Here is a 21,245-nt window from a genome sequence, read left to right as displayed (position 1 = left end):
CAAGATGGCGAGTGCCGTGTGCCCTCACAACCCCTACAGACGTATCTCTGAAGTCCTTCCCCGCTTGGATCATCTACTCAAGTCCTTTTGGCAAGGATGAAGGCACACTTACGATCTGCAGTACCGAGGGACCTGACAGCTGCAACAAGCCCACGGACAGCCACTGGGCAAAAGGAGAGACAGCATCACGCCGGGACAGGAAAATTAGGACTTGAATGGCACATAGAAATGAATTTCAACCCATTGTGAAGCCGGCAGTGCATGAAGTGAGGATGTATCCCACACCACGAGCCTTGGGACCACCAATAAACCTCCCACTGATCACACAGGACTTGCCCGATTGCCACACAATGACTACAAACTACTACTGGAGTAGGCTATCAGGCCTCCGTCTGAGACTCCTATGGTGGGTCTATTTTCGAACAGTGCAAGGCATAGGCTGAATTAACAACTAAACCAGAGTCTACCAATCTTTGAAACCAGTAGAGATGATACTGAATCCGCTATTTGAACAGTTATCTTGCTTCTTTTCACTTAATGGGTAATCTCCTATGTCCCTTCGTTTTAGCCTAATACCTAACCTTCAAACCCCTCCCTAACCCAGCGTTCCCCTTGAAATAATTAACACAGACACCATGTTGGGAGGTAAAACCATCACTGGCTGCATTTATTGAGTACATCGATCAAGGCATCATTGAAAACCATTCAACGGAACGGCCGTAACGTGTATATATATATATATAAAAAGTAAACAATCTTAGTTAGGTTGGCGGCGCTGAGTGCTACACTCCTCAGCCCACCCGAGGATGCGGCTCAAGCTAATCCTGCAGCGGAGCACCTGTTGCATACGCCCAAGCAGAGGCATAAGGACAGCAAGGGAGAATCTTTGGCACGGCCACCTTGTACACATACTGCAGGCGGGCGCCCCCGCTGGGCCACTACCCAGTAGGGGGGAAACCCAGCCACTTTGCTGCCGTCACTCCCGTCCTCTCTCTCTGCACCACGCCCTAAAGCCGCACCCTCACGCAGTAGAGGGAACAGGACACTCCGACCCAGGAGGGCCAAGGAACCGTCTGGCCGTCATAACCGAGGGTTTCCGAGGGGAAAGGCTAAATTTAAGAGCCAGGGACTCAAAAAGCGAGTTCGACTAAACAGGCCCCGCCGCTGGCACCTTGCTATGTTATTCCTCCCAGAGGGGGAACTAATTCAGCGCCGCACCCAAGATAACGAGGTAGTCACATACACAAAGGGGAGGGAGGGTGGGAGAACTTCAGGAGACAGCAGGAACCAAATGGAAGGACAGGAAACGGAGGAGGCTCTTATAAAGGGTAAGGAGAGGCCCCTCCCACCATGCTACAACATTTCCTGCTTACACTTCAGTCCAATTAGAAGACTCCATTAATTATGTTTCAGGCCCACTAGGGGGCCCTACACTCCCATAATTTGTACTTCTCTCAAATATAGCCTGTCTGGGGGGAGGTGGAGGACTCCTGGGGATTCTTACTCCTTGCTAAGCTGTCTGACATTCTTCAGCTAACTACCATTTACTCTCAGTGCACATAACTTGCTTACCTAATACCCTAATGTTTAACTCAACTGCACTGGTTTTTATGCCCTTTTTTCTTTTCTTGTAATTATAAAAACAAAAATGTGCTGATTCTTATTTACACTTCAACTGATATGCAGAATTCCCCGTGTATATTATGCTATTATGCTATTTTTGTCATTACCAAACACATCAAAAAAATTAATTAATTACTTAATTAAAAAAAAAAGTAGGCAAAAAATGTTATTATAGCTGAGTTTGATCATTTTCAGAAATCGTTTGGTGTAAAAATCACATTATGTAAAAATGGGTAAATGAAGATACTCATCACAACAAGCTTCTTTAGCAAACAACAACAACATAAAAGTATAAGGAAGGAGAAGGGGGAACTTTATTTCAGTAAACTTGTGTCTTGCCTTCAAAGAAGAACTCGTATACATCAATCAGAGCTAGAGTCTAATATAATTCCAAAGTTCTGCAGAGTAGGATGATATTACATTATGGCCTCAACTTAATATTGTTGGATAAACGTTTGCAAATTATTTAATATTTTGGGATAAACTTTTAAAATGATTTCATACTTTAAAAAATATTTTAATATTTGATTTTTTTTTTTTATATTTTCATATTTTGAAGAAAATATTTTACAAGTTTATCCACAAATACTAAATTATTTGAAAACCTTATCCAAAATATTAAATTGAGGCCTTTGTTAGACAATTTTTAAATGTGTACAGAACAATATTTGTAGTGTGGCAGGGTTTATTATCCTGCTGAAAGAGGCCACTGCTACCAGGGAACACCATTGCCATGAAGGGGTGTACGTAGTTTGAAACAATCTCTAGGTAGGTGGTGCATGTCAAAGTAACATCCACATTGCCAGGACCCAAGGTTTCAAAGCAGAATATTTTCCATAACACTGCCTCCACCAGCCTGCCTTCTTCTTATTCTGTTGCCATTTTATCCCCAGATAAACAACACAAAACCCGGCAATCCATCTGATCTAAAACAAAACGTTATTCACCGGACAACCTTCTTCCATTGCTCTATGGTCCAGTCCTGATTTTAATATCATCAGAGGAACTCTGACCGGTCTGCAGCTACAAAACACCATACACAGCAAACTGTGAGGACTGGGTGCTCTGACACCTTTCGATCATGGTTAGCACTATGGTTTTTAGCAATTTGAGTCGGTTGTCCTTCCATGCACCACTGCATACCAGGTACTTGCCATTTTGGACATGCTCACTATTTGGCCCTTGTCAAAGTCACTCAGATCTTTTCACTTGCCCATTTTTCCTGCTTAGAATGCATTTAATTAAAGAACTGACTGTTCACTAACTGCCTAATATATCTAATATATATATATATATATATATATATATATATATAAAAACATTATTCACTTCACCTGTCTGGTTTTAATATTGTGGCTAATCAATGTATAATAGAAAGTAAAACACATATACACCACAGTATTTAGTTCAATCCCAACAGTATAAAACATCTAATTAGAACTGACAGGAAGTTTCAATGTTCCTAGGGGTCCTTGCAAATACCTATATGCAAGGGTTTTGGTCATTTTTATACATATCTATATATATATATATATATATATTTTTTTTTGTCATACCTACCTCATGTGAGAAAAATAGAATTTTTGCTTTTATACTTACATTTCAGATCTGTGTGAAATAAGACACCAGTTACTGTATAATGTTTAAAGCTTTTAATTTAAAAAACTAATGAATAAGTGAAAAATAAAAAATGTTTAAATGTTCATATTTTTAAGCTTGTCTGCAAAGCAATTTATGCCCAATCGATCTATGCAGATAATCAATCATAATGATCTAAGCCAATCCAATGCTTTCCCATAGGATATCATTGTGAATCTATTGAGCATGAGCGACAAAATGATGTGCGGCACCAATCAGCATCTCTTCATGGAGATGCGTTAAATCAATGCATCTCTATGGGGAACGTTCAGCGCCTCCATACAGGGCGTGGAGACACTGAACGTCAATGCTGAACACTGTGCAGCACTGGACTAGGAAGCGATTGCCTAAGTGATTGCCAATAGAGGTGTTGATAGGCAGCAAATGTAAACACTGCCTTTTCTCTGAAGAGTAGTGTCTATAGTACCCAGCCTGCAGGAACATATATATACATTAAGCTGTAGTGGTTTTGGTGACTATAGTGCCCCTTTAAGTACAGCATATTAGGGAGGTATCTACTAAACAACTGACAGAACAAAATAAAGACAAGGGCTTTTCTTAATTTTGATCTTTCAGCTGTTTAGTTGATACCTTCCTAAATAAAACTGGTACCCTTATGTGGGATTACCATATTTAAGGATACCAAATTATGGCAGATAACTCCCTTATTTGTTATTCTTAAAGGACCACTCTAGGCACCCAGACCACTTCAGCTTAATGAAATGGTCTGGGTGCCAGGTCCCTCTAGGGTTAACCCATTTTTTTTATAAACATAGCAGTTTCAGAGAAACTGCTATGTTTATAAATTGGTTAAGCCTTCCCCCTAATCCTCTAGTGGCTGTCTCACTGACAGCCGCTAGAGGCGCTTGCGTGATTCTCACTGTGAAAATCACAGTGAGAGCACGCAAGCGTCCATAGGAAAGCATTGTAAATGCTTTCCTATGCGACCGGCTGAATGCGCGCGCAGCTCTTGCCGCGCATGCGCATTCAGCCGACGGGGCGGAGAGGAGGCGGAGAGGAGGAGGAGAGCTGGAAAAAGGTAAGTTTTAACCCTTTTCCCCTTTCCAGAGCCGGGCTGGAGGGGGACCCTGAGGGTGGGGGCACCCTCAGGGCACTCTAGTGCCAGGAAAACGAGTATGTTTTCCTGGCACTAGAGTGGTCCTTTAAATATGACAATCCCACATAAGGACAGCAAATTAGGGAGCTATCTACTAAACAGTTGAAAGATCAAAATTAAGAAATCAGCAGCTTAGTAGATAACTATCTGAATTGGTACTTTATTATCATCTTGCTTTCTCTTACACCGTCTAATGTAAGTAACATCTTTGATGGTTTTCTTGTGCTCTTAGAGATACAACATGGACCAACATAAGAAAGGACTGGAAGTGATGCATCTAACTAATTCTCATTCACATGATGCAGCCCCTTTCTCTTGTTACAGATAATTTACAACCCTCCGTGCTCATTCCTTCTCGAGTCTTTCTGCTGACGTTGCAAGGTCATATCGTCTTCCACCAAATAATAAACTAATTGGCAGGATAATCCTACAAGTCAGGTTAAGCCGGGAGCCCCAGTTAGATAAAGTAATCGCCCCACCTTCAAATTGAAGTCTGTTACTACAATCTGTGCATTAACCATGAATACATTAAATGGGGAAAGGGATGTATGGAGGTCATTATATCACAGTTATGTGAGTATGAGAAATCAATGTTTACGTGTATTATGGTAACCAAACTCTTTGATTTAGTGTTGATACCATGGTGGATGAGGACTAAACAAACGGTTGTTAAAATGTTTACTGAGCTTAAAGGATTTTCTGTTGCTAGCGGATCAGCTTTAGGTATGCCACTTACATCACATTTGTGAATACTAATGTTTCCTGGCACAGCAAATTGGACATATTAGAATTTATATTAGCATCATGTGCCAAACTATCAAGTTGCAAATGACAGAGTGGCACTACATTGGGACTGAAAAAGTATGTCCAGAGGATCAGTTTCACTAGCACTAACTTGTTAACCGCACAGCTGAAATAACAATTAAGCCATGTGTAATATTTATGTGAATAGGCAGTCACCTGACCTGCTGTAAGGTATTATGCTCTATACAATTTGCTGTAGTGGTTTACAATGCATTTGCTACTTACCTGTTTATTGTGTGGCTGCACACATCAGCATGTGACAATCAATCACAAACCATTCCAGCAGGCTGAAACTGTTGAGGCCTATTAGTGCATAGATGCAGGAAGCTCTACAAAACAGCTAAAAGAGTGCCTGTCGTGCCAAAAATGACACACTTGAACTACTGCTTGAGGCCTATTAGTGCATAGATGCAGGAAGCTCTAAAAACAGCTTAAAGGCACACCTGTCATGGAAAAAAAACTACACATCTGAACTTTACAGAAGGACAATGTCATCTATGTATCGTGAAAACTAGATGAAGATTTACAGTGATACTAAGCTAGTATAGTGAACACACCAGCTATTAGGCAAGTGATTAGAGACCCAAACAATACATCCACAAAACAAGAAAGCCAGTCGTATATTGCTTGCATAGTCTACCTGAAGGCACAGATAAGAGAAGAGAGAAACAGATAGGTTATGATAGTATATCCTGTTCGATAGTATACCCAGTCGAGCAGTAAGTATTACTGCTTTGATGTCCCCGTTGCAATCTTTATAAACATATTCAGACACTGCATGTGTATTAGGCCAAACTATGTCATAACTGCTAAGTGGTAGAATTTTTTTTAAAAAAAAGGCAAAACTAAAAAAAATAATTTTGTGAGCACAGCAAGAAGTCACCAGCTTGTACTATAAACAAAAAAACAAAAATTCCCGACTTATACATGTCCCTATCACCATACGAAGTCAGTTGATCTGCTCTGAGCAAAGATTTAAAGAATTTCTATACCTTGCAATACAATTTATACAACATAAATCGTCTATTATATTTAATATATGTATAATATATAATATATATATATATATATCCAACGGTAAAGTGGAGCACTCAAAAGGTCTTTTAACAATAGTGAATTTATTGGTACAAAAAAAGTTTTACATCGACATGTAAATCCTGTGATTCGACGTTTCGACCCCTCAGGGTCTTTTTCAAGAACAATTTACAAGTGAACTAAACATAATTTATATACAAGTGAAGAAAATCCACTCACCAATCTCGTGTGTGCAGCCGCCCGTTCAAACCCGGAAGTGTCACGGAGACCCACGTGATTTCCCTAGCGTGCGTCAGTACGTGCAGCGTGGTTGCTAGGTGATGCTCTGTAAACAGTGTATTAGTGTGTATCTCGCAACCTGCCGTAGTACAGTGTATTTACAAGTGGTAATTACGTGATCACTGGGAAAGAGATCTCAAGATAATAATGAATCTAAATAGGAAGATCTCACATTAAAATATGTGTATCAGTATGAGACATACGACCAAAGTGTCTGACTATACAGAACAAAGTGCTAAGTGCCCAACGTGCCTAAGAAATATAATACAAAGTGCAAGTGCCAAAACAAAGTGGTTTTAAAACATGAGGCAACATAGGTCTCATACTAAACCTTAAAAACAAAGAAGAGAATATTTCTTAAGGGTCGAATTGAATATGTATACATAAACAGTATCAATAGTGATAGCTATGATATGTAATAGCAAAAAATATAAAAATATACAAAAATATACAAAAATATATACTATATATTATATAGCGGGGATATGGTCTGAAAGTAAAAAAAAATCTTATTTGAATAGCCTTATTTTTAAATCACATCCAAGATGTAACTTTAACAGAACATAGAGAATGTAATAAACTCGTTCAGTCCTTTTGGTGTAACAGTATCAAGTCGGTGTATCCAATATGTTTCACGGAGTAGTGCTTTGGATCTGTCACCACCCCTCGGATTCGGTGGAACATGATCGATGGCAATGAATCGTAAGGTAGGCAGTCTATGGTTAGCTTGAAGAAAATGTTTAGCAACCGGTTTATCTGATTTTTGGTCTCTAAAGGCCATGTTAATAGTAGATCTATGGCCTCTAATCCGATCTCGGAGCGTTAAATCCGTTTTCCCCACATATGAGAGACCACAGGGACAAGTGATTAAATATATCACATGATCGGTGGTGCATGTGATATATTGTGTAATGGGGATCCGAATTCCACTGTGTGGGTGGGCAAATGAGGTGCTGATGTTCATGTGACTACACGTCACACAGCCACTACATCTGTAGCAACCTTTCTTGGTAGGTCCTCTAATTTTCTGATAGCATGGAGTTGGATCACTTTTAACCAATAAGTCTCTCAGGTTCTTGTTTCTTTTTAAGCTGATAGTGGGTTGTTGCTGGAAAATCGATGGCAGATTCTTGTCCGAGCGTAAAATACCCCAGTATTTGTTCAAGGATCTTTGAATCTGTGTAGTTCCTGTATGTAACGTTAAAGGTAGATACATTTTAGTTGCTTGTAAAGCCCTGTTGGTGGTCACAGTAGGGTCGCATGTCATCCGTCTCATGGCTTTGTCCTTCGCCCTGGAAAGTACGTCCGGATTATATCCTCTCTGTAGAAATCTCTCTGTCATTTCTTGTAGTTGTTGCTTACGCTTCTCTGGGTCACTGTTGTATCTCAATACCCGCATATATTGGGATATCGGGAGAGATTCTTTAAGCTTCTGAGGATGATAGCTATTGAACTGGAGTAGCGTATTCCTTGCCGTATCCTTCCGATATAAGGTGTACCCTAGTCTGCCATTATCTTTAAAAATTGATACATCCAAAAATTGGATCTCATGGGTGTTTGATGATAATGTCAGTTTTACTGGGCATTCGGCTGCATTCAGGTCACAGACCATTTGTTCTAGGTCTCTACTGGTTCCAGTCCAGATTAGGAAAATATCATCCACAAAGCGGTGGTATGTAAGTATGTATTCTCGATATCTCTCCAGAATACATTGGGTTTCATAGATAGACATGTAGGCATTGGCATATGAGGGTGCCATGGCCGCCCCCATGGACGTACCCGTCAGTTGTAGGTAAAAGTTCTCTTCAAATTTGAAGTAGTTACATGTAAGGGCTATGTGTAACAGCTCCATGAGAAATTCGATGGGTGGTCCACAATATTTTGAAGAGCTACTGAGGATCTGACGTAGTGATTGTATACCCTCGATGTGCGGTATGATGGTGTATAGATTCTTGACGTCCAACGTGACTAGTACATAACCTTCTTCTATGGAAGTTAGGTTCTTTATATTATCCAAGAAATCATTCGTATCACGTAGACAAGTCGGGAGATCCATAACTGTAGTTTTGATGTAATAGTCGATATATTTCGCGATTGGTTCAAGTAGGCTATCCCTGGCTGACACAATCGGTCTCCCTGGGGGGTGTTGCATGTCCTTGTGAATCTTCGGCAATGTATATAAAACTGGATGTTTCGGATATTCTACGGTTAGGTATTTGGCCATATTTGTATCGACAAACCCCATCTGTACACCAGTGGTGATGGTATTTTTGATCTGATTCTGAAACTTTTTTACTGGGTCAAAAGTTAATCTCTGATAGGTGTTCCTATCAGATAGCTGGTTGCAAATTTCTTCCTTGTAGTCAGCGTATGACATGACTACAATCGCTCCCCCTTTATCCGCGGGTCGGATGATGATATTCGAGTCTGTCATCAGATCTCTGAGGGCCGTCTTCTCTCCTTTGGATTTTTTAGCATCTGATGTGACTCATTCTTCACAGACTGCATAAAGGTTTTGATGGACATATTGGAAGTTTTTTGATCACCTATGTTCTTAATTCTCAAAGGGTTCTTGGGTGTGGTTATGGTATCAGGCGTAGTAGGTTTGTCTTTCCATCGTTCATACTTAGTCAAAATCTGTTGTATTTTAAAGAATTCAATGTCTGTTTGGAGGGGTGCTGGTTTGGATAGTGGAACAAATGTAAGCCCTTTGGATAGCACAGATATGTGATTTTTTTTGGGATAGATTGAATACTAACGTCTCTGCCCCCTTGGGGGTTTGCCTTTTACTCCAGTACTTCTGGTGTAGAAGTGTGTGTGTACTTCAAATTGTTCTTGAAAAAGACCCTGAGGGGTCGAAACGTCGAATCACAGGATTTACATGTCGATGTAAAGCTTTTTTTGTACCAATAAATTCACTATTGTTAAAAGACCTTTTGAGTGCTCCACTTTACCGTTGGATATATATTGAGGACGTCGGATGCACCAAAGGCAAGATATATTGGAATACTATTCATGGGTGAGTGCCTAAATTATTATTTTGTTATTATTTTGTTTATATATATATATATATATATATAAAATATTTTTAAAAAAATAACATGATATTCTGTCTAGATACTTTATTGGCAAAAATAACATTCATCAATGGTACATTTATTCACCTAAATATACTATAAGCTACAAGTAAAACACAAAGAAGAACATTTATGTTTAAAAGTTACAGACATGTTTCATTCTCAATTTAGACATAAAAATACTTGAGTTGACATAAGTGACATATTTTCTCATAGGGTTTTCCAGACTGGGCAGGGTTTGTACCTTGTCAAGAAGCCAAAGAAAATACTACCAAGATTCTAGATGTCTTACACGCTACACATCATGACACGGAACAACAGATGCTCCTGTCTATAGGATTTCACAGGGCGACTGGTCATATGTGTGTTCTTGTCTACAATATGTGATTTCAAGACATCCACCTCTGTCAGATCTAAGTGTTGCATTCTGGCAATCCTACGTCCTAGGATTTTTAATATTATGTTTGCTTATCCTAATATTTAATAAATATATATATGTATGTGAGGTGTGAAAAATAACCGTAAATACAGAGATCCACACCTCTACCCTGCAACTGATTGCCTCCATCTTACGTCCCTGTCAATCATTATTATAAGCTCTATATTTTGCACTTGGCAGTCAGTATAGAGAAAGTGACAGTTTCCCTTTAACATGTTAAGGATCGCTCGTCCCTGCAAGGATGAGCCAAGTGTCACAGACTGACACCTAAGTTCAGGATTTTCCAATGTCATATATGGATGTGGTTAAATCGCTCTTCTATTTCCGCATCTCGTTCCTCTCCCTTGAGAGGTCTGTCCTGTTTTATTCCCCACTCCTTTCGCAATTTAGAGCATCAGAAGAAACTGCCTCAAACATCCAGGGAAATGTAATCCTAGTAATGATTATTTATAGCACTGCAAGTATTTGTGGAACAAACCTTCCTTTTACAATTCCTAAACGTGCACATTTCTTACAAATGTGTATATGTGGCTCTATATGTCATTTGTGTATGTGTAGCTATATGTAATGTGTGTTTAAAGGACCACTATAGTGCCAGGAAAACATACTCGTTTTCCTGGCTCTATAGGTGTCATGATCCCGCGGGCGGCTGTTAGGGGAGGCTGCAATCCGCTTGCAGCACTCACCCTCAGTTCTTCGCCGCCCACGGTCTCTCCTTCCCCTACCTGTTGGCGAGCGGCATCCTCACAGCCCCGGACGGCGCTTGCATCCTCCTTCTTGTCTCCCAGCAGCAGCATGTATAACGCTGCACGCTGGGAGATCTCGCATTCATATAAACGCCGGGGTCAACCACGTGACCCGGCGTTAAAGTTACAGCACTACAATCACAGTGGGAGGTATAGATATCTCCCACGTGTGATTGTTAATTCTGATTGGAAATTATCCAATCAGAATTAAACACAGGATTTATATACTTACCTTTCCTGTCTCTCAGTGCCCTGTTGTGGTCTTTGCTTGCTAGTATTGCTACTGAAACTTGTGCTTCTGGTTACGTATTCTCTGGCTCGGTTATCTGACTTTGTGACTTTCTCCTACCCTTTGACCTCGGCTTGTTTCTCGTTATTCTGTCTTCTGGTTCCCCTTATTCGGCTTGTCTCCTGACTATTCTTTGTGTGCTTAGCCCGGCCACTCTAAGGTCCGGGACAGCGCCTTTTCTGTGTGTGTGCTAGCGTGTTTGGTTCCCCGAATCGTGACAATAGGGTCCTTGGGTCCCCCTCACCCTCTGGGCCCCCCACCCGCCAGGCTCTAGGGAGAGGAAGGGGATAAATTCCTACCTTTTTCCAGCGCCGGGCTCCCTCGGCGCAGGGGACTCTCCTCCCTCTTCTGATGTCATTGGCTGAATGTGTATGCGCGGCAAGAGCCGCACGTGCATTCAGCAAATCTCATAGGAAAGCATTCTCAATGCTTTCCTATGGACGCTGGCATCTTCTCACTGTGAAAATCACAGTGAGAAGCGCAGAAGCGCCTCTAGCGACTGTCAATGAGACAGCCACTAGAGGCTGGATTAACCCATTTGTAAACATAGCAGTTTCTCTGAAACTGCTATGTTTACAGCAGGCAGTTAATCCTAGATGGACCTGGCACCCAGACCACTTCATTAAGCTGAAGTGGTCTGAGTGCCTATAGTGGTCCTTTAAGGGCCTGTATATAATGTGTGTGTGAGTGAGCATAATTTGCATAATGTATGTAGGCAGTGGTTGGTGAGTGGTTAGGTGAATTTTATTGTTTGGAGGATAAGTAGGTTGCTATGTGTGGGATGTGACTGGATGAGTTGGTAGGTATAAGTGACTAGGTAGGTAGTAGTATGTGAACAGGGATATTTGTTATGAGTAAGATGTGAAAGGTTAAGTGTTCTATGTGAATGGAATAATGAATATGACTGGGTTGGTAAATTAATGGAATTCAGCAGGTGGGGTGAATGTGAGTAGGTGAGTGGATGTATGTGGCAGAATGTGTGGCTGGGTGAATGTTGCTTAGTAATGGGAACAGGATGTATGACAGGTGAATGTAACTAATTGAGGGCTGATAAGAGTTGCTGGTGAGATAGACAAGGTGGGTTCATGTTTGAGCCACGCACATAGTAAATAAACTAGTTTGGTGCTTGACCATAGAGAAAAACCACAAGAGTTGCAGACAGAGTACATATGCCCTCAAAGGGGTCACTCTGGGTGCACTACCCACTGTGTACACCCATTAGCTCACCCCTTCTTCCCAGTGACCCTCAGTGCTGACCTTACAAAGTGTGCTGTGTTAGCATGAACGCATCTTTAGCTATTGCACACTCAACCCACTTGTGGACAATAATCCAAGTTACAATGAAAGACTCTAACTCAGTAACTCTATCCTCACTTTTTTGACGTTGGTTGCAAAGAATATATTGTGTCACTACTATACTCTTCATAGCATTGTGAAATAATCTTTACACCAACTCTTCTAATGATTGATTAATACTCATTTCATATGTAATTTTGTAATTATGTCTACAATCTCGTAGATTAATACTCTTCTACTACACTTACTGCTACTTTATTTATGGATTTTCATCACAACATATGGAACTCACTAAAATCCCAACAACGTTCCACTATCCCTTGTCTGATTTTACTTATATACAGCAATCAAGACTTACCTCACAAAGGTCTGTCTTATATTTGAGTCCTTGCTGGAGATTTTAGGTTACAATATGCATACCACTATATAAATAGCCCTTTACAATGGTTCTGTTGTCAGGAGTACTTTGGCCTGGTTACCCGGTAATGGGGCATATAATTTAGCAACGGCTTGCCCCCTTACCTGGGTACCTGCTCGACTCTCTTCTCAGCACTGGTAACACGCTTCCTGTTTCTGCGAAGCTGCAGGCGCCATAAGCCGATCCAGCCACCATTCATTGGCTGAAAGCGTTAGTTCACCTCTTTCAACCCAAAAAATTTAATTCCGTGTATGAAAATTTGCACAGTATTGACATTAGCCAGCCCGGAGCTCTTTTTAATGATTCCCCAATGGCGGTCTGGCAGCAAAGGGCTTAAACTCCAAGAGACTCTGCACATACATACTCCAGGCACCATAACCACTTCAAATCTCCTTCTTTAACACATTCATTGAACCCTCTAATTATTCCCCACCATTTGATCTCTAATTACTATGTCACACAATATATATTCTGGATTACACATATTGTTCATCATTATATCAGCAGTTTATGAAGATGTTTATTTCGTTGCAAACGCTCTAGTTAGCTTAACAACCTTAGAACAGTCTTTGTTTTTCCAAATTGTGTATTATTTTATTTAGTTAGAAAGGCTGAATGTATTTTGTCTTGTATTCTAGTATGTTATACTTATTATAGGCACCCAACCTCTGCTCATTATTACTGATTGTGTTTCATCACTAAATACTTTATAACATGTTTTATTTAATTGCCCCTCCTAATCTATTGAACTGCTGAAACTTCTGAATAATTTTGGTATTTCTTGCAATCTTCCATTTAGTTTCTTTGCATTTTTACAATTGTTGAAAGGCCAAACATGTTTTCATGTTTTAACAAGTTTTGTTAAACAGGATGAACTTGTAACAGTCAGTTTACGTAGCTGTAAAGATTTGTTCGTCAGCACAAATTTAAAGCACAAGTGAATCCCTCGTATTAAACTAAAACTGACATCCTGACTTCACAATGCAATGAGTTGACTGACCTACTTAACTACAGCTCTCTACTGCCCACTACTGGACAGAATACAAATTGCAATTATTTGATTTGCAATGAATTTAAACATTGGATTGACAACCATACTGCAAATGTTAAGTGTATGTATTAACTAGTTTGGCTAAAATCTACATCAACCCCTGCAACAAGGCCCTTTCATTTTAAACACTGCAGCTTTAAGGTACGGACGATGCAGAAGATATTCAACCGGATTTCTTTCATTTTGTTGCTAGATTATTACTTTATTATAATAAAGCTACCATTGTTACATATAGTTTACTACTGTAATATTTTGTACTTGCAGTCACATGTAGTTATAAATAATCTGGTTGATATAATTTTGGTTGGCAAATATTTAATTGTTTACATCAAATGGCAAGTCTGCCCTACACCTACTCCCCCCCTGCTTGCCACCCCTAGCTGTAAATTCCTATAAATAACAATGTATCTCTCTTCCTTAGGCCCATATACACATCCACTACTGTAACAAGGCACTTTAATTGTATATGTCTCCACCTGTCCATCCTGGTTCTTTCTAAGTGTATAGCATGCTTTTCCAGCTGTTTGGAACCACAGTCAATCACCTCCTCATTCCCTTCACGTTATCAGCTGATGCAATAATACCATTAACTCTCTCTGCCATCTCATACTTATTCCTCTGCTAGCACTTGTCTCATCTCCCCATTTTAACTTTTAGATTGTAAGCTCACGGGCATGGCCCTCTACCTGTTTTATCGGTCTGTTCTTATTGTGTTGTCTTTTTGTACAGCGCTGCAGAATATGTCAGCGTTTTATAAATGCCTGTTGTTATTATTATTAATAATAATATTAATATAAGATTCAGCAATTTGGTTGTAAGTTCAAAGCAACTAAAAGTTTGGTGAAATTTCCATATTCTATTTGACCTTTTAATGGTAGAGGCGCATGCAATGCCATAAGACTTTTATTTTTTTCTGTTTAGATCACCGATGCTGCTATAGCTTTGTTGGAGCTTTTAGCAATTCAGCAACAGAGAGGGAAGCAAGGGGTGTGAAACAATTCATTTTTCACAATGCATGGCTTCGCCATACTCCTGGCAATTCAACTTATTCATGGTGAATACTATGCAATCGGCACAATTGGCACACAACAAGCAGGTACAGAATGCACAAAACTAATGACTTGTAAGAATTTAGTGATTTAAAAACAAAAAACAAAAAAACCCCATAATATTAGCTATAAACATACAACAAAAAGAGAGAATATACAACAACCTTAACAACTTGCATATATACAATACATTAAAAATTACATCTTCTTAATGTAAAAAAAAAAAAAAAAGTAGATGTGTCAAACTGGTGTAAAAGGTGAATGCCGTGATGGTAACCGTGATAGTAGTGTAACCACCCACCCCTTTTGGGGGAACCAAAACATAGGTACCGCCTCCAACCTCATTAACCAGGCTGAACAAGTAAAGAAGCCTAGTTACCCCTTACGTGTAACAAAGACCAGCTTAAATGATCACACGACCTCCAAAAAAGAGAAAGCATGAAAACAAATACTAATTTTATGAGTGTGTGACCTCCATAAGAGGAAGCTCAGTAGCCAAGTGCTAAATTGGTGAGCATGTGACCCCTGATGTAGATATGTCATCTACTAATATTGGCTCTCTTGTTAAATATGAGCAAAGAAGGCTGTTAAAAATTGTTTATATTGTTTAACCGTTTGATCCTTTGTTCAAAAAATAAAAAAACACCGTACTCTGCTCTCATGGATATCAAACAATTGCAAACAAAACACAGGTTTAAAACACACACACACACATATATATATATATATATATTAAATATATGTGTGGCACAATTAATGGCACACCATTTTTGTATTTTCTGAACAAAATAAAGACAATTGTCCACAGTTTTCTTTGCTTATATTTAAATTGGTGGCTAATATTAGTGGACTGCACTGTATATAAATAACCTGATCATGTCATTGAAATAAAATATGATTAGTAAGGATATAGTGACCCCCAGTAGTCAAGGTGTGAAAAGACCTAGTAACCTACAGATTGCTAAAGGAAAAAGGGAAATTTATAAAAAAAAACAACAACAAAAAACCCAGAAATCTTATTGTAGAATGACACAAAAGCATATCCCCCTTCCAGACCATGGGGTAACCTGATCTAAACACAAATCAGAATGTTAAAGGTCCACTATAGTGCCAGGAAAACAAACTCGTTTTCCTGGCACTATAGTGCCCTGAGGGTGTCTCCACACTCATGAGTGGAAAGTACAAGACTGGTGCAGCCCCTAACTTTTATAAAAACTACAGGTCAGGGCGAGGGGTGCAGACTATGGCATGATACGGCTGGTTTATAAAGGGATTGTTTGTCTTGACCAGGCCAGTTACATGTGTAGTGTCTGGTAATGCTCCTACTCTGGGGGCTGCAGGACAGTACATGAGCTATGCTGTGTGCATTCATTCATCAAACCAGTGAACTGGCAGCTAATTCATTCACACCCTGCCAGTATGAATGGTACATATTACAGGGCAGCAAGCTTCATGCACTGCCCAGCACTGGGAGGACATCATGTATGAAAAGGACAATATGTTGGGCCCGCAGCTCTGCCCCGATGTGGTATCGCTCTGCTCCCTATGATAAGCACCCTGAACTGGGATATTGCGCTCTCTTGTTGCTATGGTGCCCTTAGTGGTCGCTGTGCGCTCCCAGGCGCCATGATTGTACACCCGGTATGACCAACACACAGAGTGCTCTACTGCTAGCCACGCCCACCACTCCCAGTCACCGGAAGTGCAAGCAGGGAGCTGCCACGATCGCTGACTCCACCTTGCGCTCTCCTATACTTCCGCTTCCGGTCTCTCACCGCCGAGTGCTGACGTTTCAGTGGCTGTCTTGCAGTGACGGAAGCCGAGCTGGTCCCATTCAGTGTTAGACGTGTCCATACTGCACACCATGCCTCCCAAAGCCGCCAGCAAGCAGCAGTCCGAGGAGGACCTCCTACTGCAGGACTTCAGCCGCAACCTGTCCGCCAAGTCCTCCGCCTTGTTCTTCGGCAATGCCTTCATCGTGTCCGCCATCCCTATCTGTGAGTACACCCCGGGCGCCCTACACCTGTCTGCACTACTCCTTCTGTGTAGGCTGCAGTGTGACAATCAGTCTTACTAGCTTCTTCAGATTGACATGTTATAACCACTGAGCATGTCCTGCTCTCATTCCTATAGTTTAATATTCAGGAAAGCATGGAATACCTGCAATAATAATTGTGCATGTTGATATGTAGAGTGCAAGCTCCTGTGGGCAGGGTCCTCCTCTAACTATTGTTCCTGTAACATTTTGTAAGTGTCTCATTTATTGTTATATACCCACTTTCTCTAATATTGTAAAGTGCCGCAGAGTCAGTTGGCGCTGTATCAATGCAAATAATAATAATAATTAGTTCAATAGTTGGACAGATCATCTGAGCTAATCTAATGTAATTGGAATATAACTAAGACCTTCCACATGCCACTACTAAGGATAAAATACAGCAGGTCTTCACTTGAGCTGTTTATTGTCCAATAAATACATGTTACATTTTAAGAAAGCCCAGTGATCTCTCAACTCAAATTTTAAAGTGGACTGTAAGCAACAAAACCACTACAGCCCTCTGACCCATTACTAGGAACCAGTGTAAATGCGTTACCATTACTAATTCAGATTGTTTGTTTGATATTTATTTGGTTGCCTGTACTCCTTTCTGATCTGATGATGTGGCTAGTTGTGACTATCTTGTGCATCTTTTGAGATCATTCCTTGGCTGAGCATATCACCTAACGCACTCAGACAATGAATGCTTTAGTCAATTTTGAGCAACCGAACATCAGATTTGGAACTGTAGCCACATCACTGAGACAGGCCAGAGGGTCAGATCCATTTAAAAACAGTTTCATCTAGGGGTGTTATGGTGTTTCAAGTAGATCCTTGAACCTTTGTGTTTGGGATTAGTAACTTTTTTTTGTACTCTAATTCTGTGCACTGAAGGTACACTCAAGCATCATTATCCTCATGTATGCACATGATATGGTTCCTGGAGCTCCATTCCCCTCCTGCCACTATTAAATTAATTTATGAAAAAGGATGACTGCTCTTATATTGGAAAGGCTAATGCAATGTTTTTTATCTCCAATAATTAAGGGCTCCGGCTTGAACAATCCATTCTAAGTTGTCCCTAGAAAATATCAGAATAATTCGGATTTGTTTAATATTCTTGCTGCCAGGTACTAAACCAATAGTATTCCTTCTCTGTTTTTCAGGGTTGTACTGGAGGATATGGCACATGGATCTTGTGCAGTCAGCTGTCTTGTATAGTGTTATGACTTTGGTCAGCACTTACCTTGTGGCTTTTGCTTACAAAAATGTAAAATTTGTCCTTAAACACAAGTAAGTAAAATTTCTGGGGTCAGTGAAGTTATGTTGTACTGAAATGTGTAAATGTTTTATATGTCTCTAAACTTTATGTGTATAATATAAATTTTCCAGAGCAGCTCAAGCAATTGCCTGGTTATCATCTTCTTCAGTAGTACTTAAATACAATACTATACCCTTGAGGCATTTGCATTTATCCGTTTTTATTAATAAACTGGTTATCTCATTTAAGGGTCGCCCAGAAAAGAGAAGATGCTGTTTCTAAAGAAGTAACACGTAAACTCTCAGAAGCAGACAACAGAAAAATGTCTCGTAAGGAGAAAGATGAAAGGTGATCAAAGTTCTTACAATGTTTATTCATGCTGGATAACTGTGACCTATAGAGGAACTTTTTTTTTTTTCTCTCACCACCTGACAGCTAGCTAGCGCACACGTAAAGGCCACACCAGGCTGCCTTTCATTACATAGATAATTCGTTAACAAGTTCTCACACTAGGAAGTCGGTGAACTATTTGACCTAATGTTGGTCCTTCTATTAATTTGGTAATGATTGCTGAGTATGTGCCATAATTTGCCTCTCAGCTAGGACTTGAGGGGTATATAGTTTAAGCAAAGTAATTAAACTTCTGTAAAGACACAAATAAAACAGTTGCAGAAGATACTTCCTTTTACTTACCGAAATCCCATTTAAGGTTTTACTCAACTGGAGCTAGTCTTGGACAGGTACGATCACTTAATCTCTTAAAGATATTAGAACATCTGTGAAAAGAATCTTTCTGGTGATTCCTTGTGTGAGCACTGTCCCAAGTACTTGTATGGTCAAGTGGTGGTTTTTATAGTTGCAGTTTGTATTTGTTTTCCTTACAAATCACCACAATTGTAAGCAATCCAGTGAAGTAGAGATCAATGCGCTATCACAAATCCAAGGAGGCTAGATTGCTACAGTGATTGATGTAGCTTTTTAACAGTGTAATGTAGTGAAGTATAGCTTTCTTATATTTTTATTTGTGCCATTTCAGGATTTTATGGAAGAAAAATGAAGTTGCTGATTATGAGGCCACAACCTTCTCCATTTTCTACAATAACACACTGTTCTTGGTTTTGGTGATTGTTGCTTCATTCTTCCTGTTGAAGAACTTCAACCCTACAGTGTATCCTTTTTAATTGCTTGTGGCAAACACTTCTTGAAGCGATATCATGGGGACAATAACTGTACTTTGGTAAATTGTAGTTTGCATAGTAGGTGAGAGGCAGATTGCTTGGGAACTTGACCTGAGAATCAGTCATTAAGTGTTTATTTATTTATTTATATATATATATATATTTATATATTGCTGTTGAGCTAATTAAATTGCACTCCATTATTAAGTGTATGTAGACACCTACTATCCAGTTATAATCAGCTTGACATTAAAGGGACACTCCAGGCACCCAGACCACTTCTGCCCATTGGAGTGGTCTGGGTGCCAACTCCCACTACTCTTAACCCTGCAAGTGTAATTATTGCAGTTTTTTTATAAACTGCAATAATTACCGTGCAGGGTTAACTCCACCTCTAGTGGCTGTCTACTAAAACTGATTGTTTTCCTGGCACTGGAGTTTCCCTTTAATTTAAAATATATATTATAAATTCTATCAGGTCATTATGAGTAGAGATCAGATTACATTTTATGAAGGTTAATTGAATAAACCTGTCAATCTTTGTATAGGTTTCACCCATTGTACAGTGCTACGGAATCTGATGGCGCTATATTAATAATAATTCCTTCTCTTGGTCAGAACAGTTTTGGCTATTGTAGGGAATTAACACTGTCTGATGTTGGGTTTTTGCATACCTACTTTTGCCTGATTTTTATTAATTGAGCATTTGATTTAATCGCCAGAAAAAGCCTTATTGAACAGTTTTTGATATTCTCCCTCTGCAATCAATTTTAAAACTTCTTCCCTGCCTGTACATAATCGGGGATGTAAATGACACAAAAATCAGGTCTATATTAAGGATTGATTTTTTTTTTCTTTTTTAAAGCTGCTAATCTAGACCGTATTTTCCTTAACTATTTATTCAGGAACTACATTTTATCCATAGGTGTTTCCTCTGGATTGATCGCACTGCTCTCAACCGGATCAAAATAAATTTTCTGAACATATAAAATTTTAGTATTAAAACATCCACGTGTTTTCTGTACATTTTTTTTTCTTTTTTTCTACCAACAATTTGTTCAATAAACATTTGGATTGCATCTTTTGTGTTTTTGTTTTCTTTATACAATGCTTGTGCCTAGATAACCTCTTAAGGACACAGCTTCAGAAGCTTGTCTTATCCTTAAGGACACAAGCCATTTTTGCATTCTTTGCAGTGTGTTCAAACGCAATTTACATCTGTCATTTATTGCACCAACACATATTATATACCGTTTTTTTTTAGAGGGCAAACAGGGCTTTCATTTGTTGTCACGTATATATATAAAAAAAAAAAATGCCCAAAAATTGGAAAAAAAACCAAATACATTTTTCTCACAGTTTTGGCAATAATAGCGTGTGCATAATATGTCGAGCTTCGAAAAAATAATTCAAATTAAATTAATTTGTGTCTTGATTTATAGAGTACATCATATGTATAGGATTTCAGCTTATTTTAAAACTTACAGGTCACAAAATACAAGGACTAAAATAAAATTTCAATTTGCAACAATTTTAGAAGTTGGTATGTTTGTCTTGTAGGTTTAGTGGCCATCACAGAAAACAAAATTGCCACACATTAGTATATATTTATATAAAGTAGACATCACAGGCTATTTACCTAAGGTTAGTTTGACACTTTTTACGTAGCCATTTCATCACCAATCTCTGTTAAATATTGGAGTAAAATAGTTTTTTTTTTTTCTTTATTTTGGCATATACAAATATATAACAAGGTTTTTGTAATGTATATTATTGTAAAGCTGGTGTGTGCTATTCCTGCACAGAACTCCCCCCATATTGTGTTCAGCTACATCTGCGGAGTATAACGATACCCCCATTGTATGCCTTTGGCACTTTTCTGTAAAGCTACAGTGCCATATAAGAGA

The 21,245-nt window shown here is 39.4% G+C and overlaps 1 protein-coding gene across 1 annotated transcript; it reads left to right on the top strand.

The window, feature by feature from the left end:
• Positions 1-16,611: 16,611 nt before the first annotated feature.
• Positions 16,612-20,417, top strand: SSR3 (signal sequence receptor subunit 3). The gene is made up of 5 exons (XM_063441025.1): positions 16,612-16,858; positions 18,066-18,192; positions 18,410-18,508; positions 19,197-19,328; positions 20,244-20,417. The coding sequence occupies exons 1-5, from the start codon at positions 16,726-16,728 to the stop codon at positions 20,308-20,310; spliced, it is 558 nt and encodes a 185-aa protein (XP_063297095.1). The 5' UTR covers positions 16,612-16,725; the 3' UTR covers positions 20,311-20,417.
• The last annotated feature ends 828 nt before the right edge of the window (positions 20,418-21,245 follow it).

The sequence above is a fragment of the Pelobates fuscus genome, chromosome 2, assembly GCF_036172605.1.
Source record: "Pelobates fuscus isolate aPelFus1 chromosome 2, aPelFus1.pri, whole genome shotgun sequence".
NCBI classification, from domain to species: Eukaryota; Metazoa; Chordata; class Amphibia; order Anura; family Pelobatidae; genus Pelobates; species Pelobates fuscus.
Note: the sequence above shows the minus strand (reverse complement) of the source record. Positions and strands in the feature narration are given on the sequence as shown.